The following is a 12,841-nucleotide window of genomic DNA, read 5'->3' on the forward strand; positions in this document are numbered from 1 at the left end:
CTTTTGCTTGCTCGTGGTACCTTTATCCTCATACTGGGCTGCCTTATCCACACTTGATGTGATGGTGTGTGCCTGATTTTGCTGTGTTTGACTGAGGTACCTGGGATGCCTGCTCTTGTCTGAGGAAAGGCAGAAGGGGAATGGATCTGGCGGAGAGGGGAGGGAGAGAAGGTGATATAGGGGGAGGGAAAAGTGTCATTGGGATGTAATATATAAGAGAGAAAGGAAGAAGAAGATCCTCAATACATACACAAGGATCTCAAAAATTTTAATAGGCAGGAATTTTTTTAACCAACAGAACATAATAATCATGCCCATGATAATCTGCCTTCAGATGAATGTGTTATTTTGTTTGTTTGGGTTTTTTTGGTGTTTTTTTGTTTTGTTTTGTTTTGATTTGATTTGTTTTAGAATCGTTTGTGGAATTTCTAGTATGGCTAGCAAAATAAAAGTACACATAGACAGAACTTTCCCTGCTGCAACACCAGCTGCCTCTCCACCCTGGTCTTCATCCACAATCTTTGTCTTTCATGTGGGTTCTAAGTCATGAGTTGATTTTCTTCTGCACCCCATTCAGTTTTACACCAGTTTCCCACATAAGCCTGTTAGTAATATAATATTAATTGCCCAGAAATGTTCGTCTGCAATTGCTCCAAAATCATTCCTTTAATGAATACAGACTTCATTGCTTGTATTCCTATTACTTTAGCTACTTCTATTTCTATTTTTATAGCAAAGATCTGTGCAAATAAAAGACTATCAAAAGGTATGCCTATAAATGTACTGTGCTAAATTCCCTCTGCGTTGAAATGCCTGTGAACTGTTGTTCCACAATGCCTGCTGCATTTTAATGCCTTTCTCCCAAGGCAACATGATACAGAAGAAACAGCTAGAGTTTTACAGGCACACAAATCCTGGCCCACCACTAACCACTTGTGTTTCTTTGCTTCTCTGAACCTCAGTGTATGAGTTTGGGAAATGCCAACAACAACATTGTCCTTACAGATTTGACCAGAATTAGATGATTTGAGCATAGATACTGTCTGGGACACCACAGATGCTCCATAAAAGCTAGTTTACGTTCTCCAGACCATAGCAACAAAGAGAAAAGACTGTACGATGCTCAGACCGATGAGGAGACTCAGAAGTACTCCTACTGGAGGAATTATGAGCAAGGCAGAGTAAGTTCAGAAGGTTTTCACATATGATGGTTATTTATGACTATAGATAACTGCAAAGAAAAATGAAACCCATTACAAAATTAAGCTCTGTCAAGCTCTAAGAGGGACTCGATTAAAGATACCGCCTTTAAAAACAGAGACTATGTAATTGACTAAAAAAATCCCAAATAACATAAATGTCTTAATATATGGATTGAGTGAATTCAACATTCTAAAACCAGTACTGGTCACCTCTTATAGATATACAGTTATTTTTGTAAGAGTGGCCAGATACATCTGGGTGTGGTCAGGCACTGCTGTAATCCTTGTCTTGGTTCACAAACAGAGGATCCAAACTCTACTTCCCCAGTAAACAACAAGTGCAGAAAGCCTACCCTTCTAAGTAGTGATTTGGGTATAGTGTTTAATCCTTTAAAAGTCCTGAGGTACCTCAGAACTTGGTGTCAATTCTGAATATGTCAGGTAGAAGATTTCCCAGAATTCCTGCTACTATTTTCCGTAAAAGCAAGAAGATAGACCAGACAGCACCTAGACACCTTCAGGAGTCAAATCCTGTATACTAGCCTTAAATCCATGATGGTTTGTTGTTTGCTAGAGACCCAAGTCTCCACAATATACACAAGATGAAAGAATTCAATCACAAGTAGCTCCAGTCAACAGGAATGTTTGGAGTCAGTCCAACTTTCTTAGGCATTTATTAGCTGATAGACTTATCTTCATTTACAAGATCAGAATAATAAACATTATTTTTAAATATAATTTTCAAACTTTAAAGCGTTTCCCAAAGCTATTACATTAGAATTGTAAATAAAATCCATTCAAGTGTCCACCCTATAGCTTGATAGTGGTTTTCTGAAGTTCTTGCTTGAAAAGTATTCTGAGACTATGGTCCTTAAAAAAAAAAGAGTAGTGTAATTGACTAGTGAAGTGCACTCTGGGAAGATCACAGAAATAGATGTTTGCATCAATATATTTATGGTGTAAGTTGTTAACTATAATGGTTGATAACATTGCTATGAAATGTATAAATCTAGTATCAAACTGCTAAGTTTGTACAACTTCAACACAAAATAGAATAAGTTGATTGCTATGCTTATGACACTTTAATATATAACATTTTATTAGTTCAGTGAAAAACATGTATTATATACTGAGAAGCTCTGAAAACTGAAAACAAAATGTTGACTCCTAACATTAACATGTAAAATACTTGGAAAACTACACTGTTGTTACTAAAGGCAAAGAGAGGTTTAATAATGGAAGAAGTAAGACCAAGATGAAAGGTAGTCCCAGGTTGTGGGTAGAAGACCTGCATTCTATTCCAAATATTGTCTTAGAAAATTCACACTTGGGAGAAGACACAGTGCATTTTGCATGGAGACACTCCATGACTTTTCTCTTGTTTTTTACTGGGGCCAGATTTCTTTTCCAGGTAGTCATGCTCCTGTCCCCATCGGGGGACTTTTTTGAATCCTGAAAAGCTGCTTTTATATTCTTGCCCTACTGTCTTATTTGAGAATGGCAAGCTGATCAAACCCATATTTTTAAATTTATGTGTTTATAGGCATATGGAAGAACAGTTTATAGTCTGAATATGATTTTTTCCCACCACAAATGGAAGAATATTGTGATATTTGGTCCTTTTATAAAAACAGTACCGTACCAGTCCCTTTCTTTCCTTTTTCTGTTTCCCTTTATTACTGATGACTTCATTCTACTTGAATTCAATGCTTCAGTTTCTTTGGGGTAAACTAATAGATTATGTATGCAGTGTTTGCACCACGTTGATTGAACTCATCTGGTGAGTTTGAATGCTGCTCTCGCATCTCTGTAACCAGCAGAGACCTATGCATGGGGATCCAGCCACTGCAGTCCTCTTATATTACTATGGAGCCCAGGCAGCTTTCAGGGAATAGCGTGCTGCTCTCACCACAGGTGCTCCAGAAAAGCTTAGCAGTCCCTTGTTGTCTTTGGGGGGTTACCTTTTTAAATTAAAATAAAGGATAATTAGAACTATTTTTTCTGAATTTTAAAATATATACTGAAGGAATAAAGGTCTGTGCCCCCCCCCTGCTTAACTTACTCCTTTTTTAAAGATTTATTCTTATTATTTTCAATTGTGTGTGTGCATGTGTGTCTATATAGGGTGGGTGCATGTGAGTAGGGAGTGTATGGGTGCCCATAAAGGCCCAAGGTGGCAGATTCCATGGAGTTGGAGTTAATAGGCAGCTGTGAATCTCCTCACATAAGTGCTGGGAATCAAACTCTTTATAACTACTGAGCCATCTCTCCATCCTCAGGGTTTGCCTTTTCTTAATGAAAAGCATCATCTGTTGATCAATTGCCACCTCTAGTGTAGGCATGAAGCACATTTTGGCCAGTCATACTTACTGCCGAGAAGTCACAAAGCCAGCATGTGACCATGCTATCTACCACCTTGCCATCAAGTAGAAGACCTTGTCTTGCAAACATGTTTACCTAGCTTGAGTTTCATATACTTTCATTTGCTTTGACATAGCTCATTTTTAAATCAGGTAGCTGATTCAAGTGTAAAACTCAATAGTAATACCTGAGGACCTTGATGGCATGCAAGGTTTGTCACATCAGGCCCCTATACCTGACCAATAAATAGTCACTTGTTCCCCTTTCCACAATCCCTCCCAAAAAACTCATAAACTACAAAGTAATTCTTATTCAAGGCTCAGGTCATCAGCAATTACTCTTACTAACTGACATGAGGAAGGGAGTATTATCATCTGATGTGTGTAGGAGGCAGAACAAAGGCAGCCCAATTGCCCAAATGTACTGCCTGGAAAAGGAATCCCCAAAGCAAGATTCTCTCTCTCTCTCTCTCTCTCTCTCTCTCTCTCTCTCTCTCTCTCTCTCTCTCTCTCTCTCTCTCCCCCTCTCTCTCTCTCTCCCTCCCCCTGGAATTGCCTCCTCTCACCTGTCCAATTACGGAGTGTCTATGTATCCTATAAGTTTCACCAAGAGTGTTACCTCCTTTCACTATCACCTTCCATGGCCTGCTCTTACCCTGTCAAAATTTAAGCACTCATGCTCCCATAACCCCTGTGCAGATCCCTCTAGTGGCAGCAGTCTTCATTCCTCCAAGAATGTGATTTGTGTAGTCGTGGAGATGTTTCTCTCGAACCTGCCTGTTCCCAAATACCCAGCAGCCACTTCCCAAATAATTGGCTCAAGGCTTACTAGAAATTATAAATGCTCAGCCAATAGCTCGGGCTTATTACTAGCTAACTCTTACACTAAAATTAGCCCATATTTCTATTTATGCTTTGGCACGGGGTGGCACCTTTAATAGCATGGCACATTCATCTCCTGCTCCCTCTGTGTCTGGCTGGTGACTCTCAACTCTGCCCTTCTCCTTCCCATTATCCAGTTTGGTCACCCCACCCATACTTCCTGCCTGGCTACTAGCTAATCAACGTTTTATTATACTAATTTGAGTGACAAATCTTTACAGTATACCTAGGGATTATTCCACAGCAGATTCATCCAGAAAAAGAATATGAAATGTTCATCTTTATGTCTCCAGATCTTAATGTAAGGTCTAGCTCAATGGGACATTCAATATTTAAGTGAACCAGTGAGGTTCAATGGCAGGTCAGACCTGCATACCTTTTTTGTCTTGCCTCCCCAGACTGGATTATAAAACATAAGCATAATCCTGGTTCTGATAAAATAATCATAACCAATCAACCCAAACTAAAAAGGGGCCACTAGCTGCCCAAGGTGGCACTGAGCAAACTGTTAAGTCTTAGGCAGAATCAGTGGCTAACACAGAGAGACATGGCCCTTTGGGTAAGGAGCACACTAGAACATTGAGCTGCCTTTCCCTTATTGCCATACGTTCACCGTTCACCTTCTTTCTTTACCTATGGTCTATCTTTACTCATACATTGACCTATATCCTGCTGTCACCCTGTCCCTAGCACACACGTGCACACACACACACACACATTCTTTACCTATGGTCTATCTTTACTCATACATTGACCTATATCCTGCTGTCACCCTGTCCCTAGCACACACGTGCACACACACACACACACACACACACACACACACACACACACACACACACACACACTCCAAAACTTCTTGCCTTTCACTGAAAGGAATGCTGGTGCATGTCAGCCAATCATTTGTCACATCCAACCTATGGGTCAAGCAACTGGGATTTGATCTCAAATTAGCAGTGACATCTGAAAGAAAGAGATACCCGTATTAAAATTTAACCAAACATTGTATGTATTATCGTAAGAAGAAAGTAGTGAGTTTTTTAATTGCTCTAGAGGGTTAAGACATTACCTTACCTTCTCATTCCCAAAGCATTTATTAATCCCAAATCAGATGACTTGACCCTTGGAGTTAAATGTGTGTGTGTGTGTGTGTGTGTGTGTGTGTGTGTGTGTGTAATGTTCCTTCTTCGTTCATTTTAATTACTGATTTCACCATTTTCCTCATTTAAATTACATTGTCAAGTCTTTCAAATTTCATTGTCAGGCCCTTTAACAGGGAGAAAAAAAGGGGATCTCTGAGGCTAACATGTACTATGTGACCATGTCTATTCATGTGCTACAGTGGCCGTCCCGTGGGTGGAAACAGTGACCGCATCCAGAAGCTTCGGAAGGAGTATTATCAGGCTCGAAGAGAAGGGTTCCCTTTGTATGAAGATGAAGAGGGACACACACGGCCATCTGACCATGACCTCCGCTGGGTAAGCCCATGTCTGATTCCAATCATAAATTCCTCTCTACCAAATTAATTCAGAGCAGAATTACACACTCAGGTCAAGAAAGTTTTATGCATATCGGGTTACATTCAGGTTTGTTGAGTTTTATAGATATGAACATTACCCAGACCACAGTCCTCTTCTCCCACAGAAGTTATTTATATAAATCAAACCACAGAACTGTACTTGTTCATTCTATCTGCTCTTACATTTTACTTCCTGTTGGGCACCCCACTGGTCTGGGGCAAGCAGGTCAGTTACTTTAAAGAGGACAAGGAATGTTTGTGTGCCTTAATCCTTCCATTCCTTCTCTTAGACCTTAAAGGTGAGTTATTAGGAGTAAATTTCAGAGTGTTGTTGTCAAAAGATACAGTTTATTTGTATATGAGATCTGAGCAATTTATGTTCCCCAAACTTTACCAGGATAATAGGATGGTGTGTTTTGAGACAAGGGAAGTTTTTGCAGGAGGATTCACTGTGCTAATTCTTTCAACATTCAAGGAACAAAAGAGAATGCTGGCACTAAAGGGAGACTCTGATTTTTCTGGGTAGCACTTCCCCTGTCTTTTATCTACCTATAATATACACTCAACTCATGAGCACCCGCAAAAATGCCCAGGGGCCAAGCTTAGAATTAGATGGTAATAACTTTTGAGCTACAGTGCCTAACTTATAGCTGGCACTCAATACATATCATTATAAGTATTAGCACTTGGTACTGTTATTGAAGCAGAGCTAAGTGTATTCATTGTAATGTCTTGGCTGTTACCCATCCTTATGTCCTCTTCGATGACTGGGGCCTTCTGGTCTACCATCTCCTTGGAAAGCCAAGCATGTTTATGAGAGTTTCCTGCTCTGGGTTTCACACATATTTCTTCTCACAAGATCAAGGTATGGAGAATATAGCTAATTCCCTTCAGTTTCACATCTGCCTCCTATAAGGTCATGAATGACATGTGGGCCAAATGTTAGTTTCAGCATCTCCCACTGATGTGCAGAACAATGGCAACTCCTCAGGCCAGAAGATTCCTTTTCATAAAATGCAATTTAAAAACACTTGTGGATCCAGAGAATGTGGCACACACCTGTCATCCCAGCCCTGGGAAGTCCAAAGTAGGAGGATCAGGAGTTCAAGGCTAGCCTCATTTACATGGTAAGATTGAGGTGCATGAGATCCAACAACAAAACAAAAAACAATGAAATATATAAGTACATATTAAAAGAAGTACATTGTGCATATTGGTGACCCAAACCCAAAGATGTCAGCCTCTTTGGAGAAAAGCATGTCAGACTATGTATCAGAATCAATAACTATTTATGTTTTAATTCTAGATGTTAGAATTAAACAGAATAATACTTATAATGGTAGGACAATGTGTCTCTTAGATTCTCCATAGTAGAAAAGAAAAATTTCTATGGGATAACAGATGCAGTAATAATTCACTCTGTCTCAAACTTGATCCCGATTGATTTACTGCCTTAGACAAGAGATGAGAGGCACTTGTTAGGCAAAGCTCAGTCTCCCTTAGCAAACAAAAAGCAGTGATAGAGTGATTGCCACTAACCCAGGAACAGGACACCATGTCCAATGCATTGAAAAGCATTTATGAATTCCTATGAGCAGAATAAGAAAGTGATTTCAGAATGACTAGCTCTTGTTATTTTGGCTTTATTTAAAGATTCTTTATTTTGAGCTAAGAGGATGAAGATGCTAAGCCTGGAAGAGACTAAACATACCTGTGAAGCTCACCAAACCTGAGCTGGAGGCTGGTCCCTTGGGAGCTCCCATTTCTAATGATTCTCTTTATACCAAGCAAACTTGTAACCAAACAGCTTAGTGACTGAAGGAGTATCTATTTTAATTTGTGTTTCCCATGCTCTGGTGTATTGAGCTTTGCCAAATGTGACTGATTTTATGTTTCCCAGACAATTTGAGTCGAAGGCATCCCAAAGGGATGCTGGGAACTGTACTGTCATAAAAGACAAGTGTTCTCTGTGATAGCCTGAGATATTCCAAACTGGGGATTAGAATCTCAGCACCCTTTCTACTCCTTTCCCTATGCCAAAGAAAAACACTGGTACCTTTTGTCTAGGGGAGGCCTGAGAAATTACACCTCTCTCTTGCTATATTTGGAAAGATCTAGGAGAGAAAGTTTAGAAAGTTAACATTTCATTCCTGCCTCTCAGCCTGACCCCACAAAGCATCATTCATGAAACTGTAATGTCTCCAATAGGCTGGTCCTCAGCACCATGAGAGTTCTTGTTAAGGTCAAATCAAGAGGTGGGAAAGGAGAGCTACACCTAGCAATCTGTAATTCTCCAGGTACGCAACAAGGAATCTGCGATTCCAACTCAATAATAGAAACTGAGCATCGGTTCCTTCAACATCTTTGTTCCTTCAACAAACATGTAAACATGTTTGTTTACAAAGTCCTCATCATCATCATCAAAAAATATTTCACAGACTTTGAGATGAACCAGTATAGTACCACACTCAGGTCAAGAGGCCTAAAGAATGTTCCCCACAACCATCTATTCCAGAAAACTTCTGAGCTGTAAAGAGAGAAAGTAAGAAGATAAATTATCATGCAACTATATCCTCCCTTGCTATCCTCAGGACCACTCTGCAGACAACAAACCTACAGATGCTCTAGTCCTCTATTTAAAATGCAAAGGATTTTTATAGAACCTGTAGGCTTTCTCTTATATACTTTGAAGCATCTCCATACTGTTGATAATACCTAATGCAGTGTCAATGTTATGTAGATAGTTTTTAATTTCTATAACTTAGAGAATAATTTCTATAATTTAGAAAATTGTATAAATGTGTTCAGTAATATGCATTATGTGTGTACACATATCTGTGTGCTTATGTTTGTGGGTAAACAAGTGTACAGGTATATATATATATATATATATATATGTGTGTGTGTGTGTGTGTGTGTGTGTGTGTGTGTGTGTGTGTGTGTAATCAAACTTTCTTTGGTCCACCAGCTCCCAAAAAATGACATGGAGACTTCTTACTAATTAGGAAAGCTTGGCCTTAGCTTGGGCTTGTTTCTAACTAGTTCTTATAACTTAAATCACCCACTTATATTAATCTACATTCTGCCATATAGCTTGTTACCTCTCCTCCAAACTGTATATTCAAGTTCCTCCTTGTCTCACTGGCAAAAACTCTGCCTTTCAGATTCTGCCTGGAGTTCCTATCTCTGCCTTGAAGTCCCACCTATCTTCTCCTGCCTAGCTATTGGCCACTTAACTCTTCATTAAACCAATCAGAAGGTGCCTTTCACACAGTGTGATCAAATATCCTGCAGCACATGTGTGTGCGTATGTATGGAGTCCAGACATGAATCACAGGTGTCAGGTTCTGTTCTGTTCATCATTTTGTTTTGTTTTGTTTTCTTTTATTTTATTTTATTTTGTTTGGGGGATAGGATCTCTCACTGGCATTGGATCACTTGGGCTAGGATGGCTGACAAATGAACCCTAAAGATTTCAACAGTCTCTGACTGCCCAGCACTGTGATTATAAGCATGTTCCACCATGCCTGGCATTTTTTAAAAATGAAGGTTCTAGAACTACAGCATGGGTTCTCGTGTAAGCCAGGTACTTTACTAACAGAGAGATCACCACAGCTATCCAGATGCATAAAAACAAACTTTTTTCAGTGTTTGGTTGACTCTATAGCTGCAGATGTCCACCTGTACTCTCAAACTACATTAAAGATAGCCCAAAGAAAAAGAAAGTATATGCACAAAAGTCTTTAAACCTAAAATGATGAAAATGTTTGCTGAAGAGATTATTGAATGGATATTTTAAAGTATTTGTCTCAATGGGACTGACATTTTTTTCTTCGATACAATACACACTCAGTGGCTTGAACCTAAGGCATCTCTCACAATTTCTTTTCTTTGCATTTCCTTTCTATTTTCTCCATATCCTGTTCAATTTTAACAAATATTTATTTCCTCAATCTCAATTTCAATAAATATCCATTTGCTCAGCCTCAGTGGAGGCCAGTCATTGGCAGCAAGAATACAGTATTATGTCCACTTTAGAGAGACTTGCAATCTGGCTAAGGAATATGTATCTTAGCCAATACTCCATAGGACAATAGCATATGTGGCAAATGCTGTAACTAACTCCTACATGGACTCAGAGAGGGTAACTGAAGTCAGTCCCAGACAAGGTACTGTGGAAGCTATTTAGGCAATTTGGGATTTGTTTCAGCCAACACATGTTGTTGTTGTTGTTGTTGCTGTTGTTATCATCATCATCATTATTCTCTCATGTCAGTGATTTATTTTTTCCTCTCCAAACCAAAATAGTATAATAATAATAATAATAATAATAATAATAATAATAATAATAATAACCTGCCTGATTTACTCACTTCATTTATTTTAAACCATGTGAGCACCCAAAGATTGTAAGGTTTGTAAATATGGGCCTGAGACTGAAAAACCCTTTTCATCTGCCTTCTTTGTAGCTGTTTTCCCGTCCAGGCTCTGAAAAGCTATAAAGAATTGGTCTAGAGAATTTCAATGGCTCTGAATGAAATGGCCTGGTGGGTTTTTATAGGCCCAATTAAGTAAGCAAGGCATTCTAGCTGTGAAGTGTTAACATTTGCCAAAAGAAAACATGATACCTGCTATCTGCTGATATTTTTATTTTCTGTAAAACTTGTTAAGACTGTCACCGTCCTCTGGCAACAGGCTGCCTTTTTTATTAGCAGATAAAGATTATCTGCTTATTTAATAGCAGCATGAATATCCTGTAAGTAATTTCGGAAATGGGATGACTCTCAGGTTGTCTGCAACTCTCCATACCTTTATTATCACCTTCTTCATGAGCTTTATAGTGTGTGTTATTATTCCTCTCTCCTCCTTTTGAAATTCTTGGCTAAATTAGGAGAATGTTTACCTATAAAAGAGTTTATAGGCTTTTGGATGGGAAGAGAGACTAAGTATGTGTGTATAAGGGAAAGATAGTAGTTGACATACCTTAGCCTAACATGACATGCTAGTTTCTACTGACCTAAAATACTTGGCACCACAACTTTCTAGTAAGCAAGTTGACTCAGGTCCACCTATGGTTGCAAACAAAAGGGGTATCAGGGTTCATAAAGAAAAACATTTGGAAAGGTTTTCTCATCCTGTTGGGGTGGTAGTCAACTAGTTGCCAAGTTGAATGAGTGTGCTTAGTAGCTGACCTGCAAAATGAAAGATGAACATCTGTACTCAGAAGGAATGGAGAACATGATGCTGAGGTCATGCTAGGCATCTTAAGACAGAGATTGAAGGTGGAAATACCATTTACAAGAAGTGTGCTAACTCATTTCCTGTCACCTTGACACAAGCTAGAGCCAAGCCAGAGGGAACCTCAACTGAGAAAATTGCTCTACCAGCTTGGCTTTTGGGCAAGCCTTTGGTGCATTTTCTCCATTGATAATTGATGTGAGGGCCTAGTTCACCATGAGTGGTGCTAGGTTTGGGCCTGGTAGTCCTGGGTGCAATAAGAAAGAAGGCTGAATAAGCATATGAAGACCAAACCAGTAAACATCATTCATCCACGGCCTCTGCATCAGTTCCTACCTCCAGGCTTCTACCCTGTTTGAGTTTCTGCCCTAATTTTCCTCAGTGATGGGCTGCTACCTGGATGTGGAAGGTGAATAAACCCTTTCCTCCCCAAGATGCTTTTAGTTATGGTGTTTCATCAGAGCAATAGAGAAGTAACTAAGACAGCAAGCACATACAAAAACAATCTGAAGATTGCTTTCTAAATATAAGGAGATAGATAAGAGTATGAGTGCCTACTGTAGATGATCCAAAACCAGAATGAGATTTACAATGTATTTTTCTTGTCAGTTCCTTAAAGGCAACTCATAATAGCAAATTGCACTGCCCAGTATGATGACTTATGCCTGTAATTCTATCTGAGAGATAGAGTCCAAAGGATCAGAGGTTAAAGGTCATCCCTAAAGATCCAAAAAGTTTGAGACTTTTTGTGTGGTTACATGAAACCCTATCAATAAACAAATAAATCTAAATATCCTTACTGAGTGAGTATCCATAGATAAATTTCACTTGACAGCCAAAGAGGCCATTCTTATTAAAAACAAAAGCCAAGTAAATAAATAATAAATCAAAGATGGTGATAAATAATTCTGATTAGTCAATTGACTCTTATATTGCAAAGAATGGAAACCTATGTTTAATTGCTTAAGCAAAACAGAAAACTGCTGGCTTGTGGAAAAGCATCCCATGGGAATAGCTGCCCATCAGCATTGCTGTCCTCAGGAATGGCCACACCCAGCTCCATCAGACTGGCCACTTGGAGTTTCTCTCTTTCTGCTACCCAGTTTGCTCAGTAGGCACTGTTCTCAGGGGCAGGGAGTGACAACATGGCCATCAGTGCTTCCAATTCATCAACTCTGGAAAGTCACGCCCAGCAGATCCCAGAATGTCATAAAAATGATATTCAGTGAGGTACTCATGGCTTGACTGGCTCAGCCTGGGCCAGTTCTCAAAACCAGAATAATCACGACTAAACGAGAACAAGGTTATAAGGCAGAACCAAAGAGTGGAACCAAGCCCACCCAAAGTCCATAAGTAAGTTTGGGTGAAAAGAATCCCAAGAGAAAGTGATGTACCATTAATAGGAGGGAATGGATGTTGGTTAAAATCAGGGGTTATCTAAAACTACTTTGAATTAAAATTATATAAACTTTATCATCTTACATTTAAAAAATCTTATGTGTTTATATATTTTTCTATTTATTATTAGGAAGCATGCATGCCATTAAAAATACCAAATTTGTTGTCATTCTTTGCTACATAAAAAGATAAAGATACTTTCTTTTGTCTTCTGATTTAGTACCTTTGAACTATCCAAGGAC

General features: G+C 39.1%; 1 protein-coding gene across 5 annotated transcripts in view; it reads left to right on the top strand.

Moving 5' to 3' along the window:
* The window catches only part of LOC100770975 (partitioning defective 3 homolog B), a 1,032,377-nt gene that overhangs the window by 914,591 nt on the left and 104,945 nt on the right, over positions 1-12,841 (top strand). For 4 of the 5 annotated variants that reach the window (XM_035440979.1, XM_027397031.2, XM_035440978.1 and 1 more), the window contains one exon: positions 5,787-5,922. The exons of the other annotated variant lie outside the window; for it this stretch is intronic. In XM_035440979.1, the coding sequence (XP_035296870.1) occupies positions 5,787-5,922 (136 nt within the window). The remainder of the gene's footprint in view (positions 1-5,786; positions 5,923-12,841) is intronic. 5 annotated transcript variants of the gene reach the window in all.

Source organism: Cricetulus griseus, chromosome 2 (assembly GCF_003668045.3).
Source record: "Cricetulus griseus strain 17A/GY chromosome 2, alternate assembly CriGri-PICRH-1.0, whole genome shotgun sequence".
Classification (NCBI taxonomy): domain Eukaryota; kingdom Metazoa; phylum Chordata; class Mammalia; order Rodentia; family Cricetidae; genus Cricetulus; species Cricetulus griseus.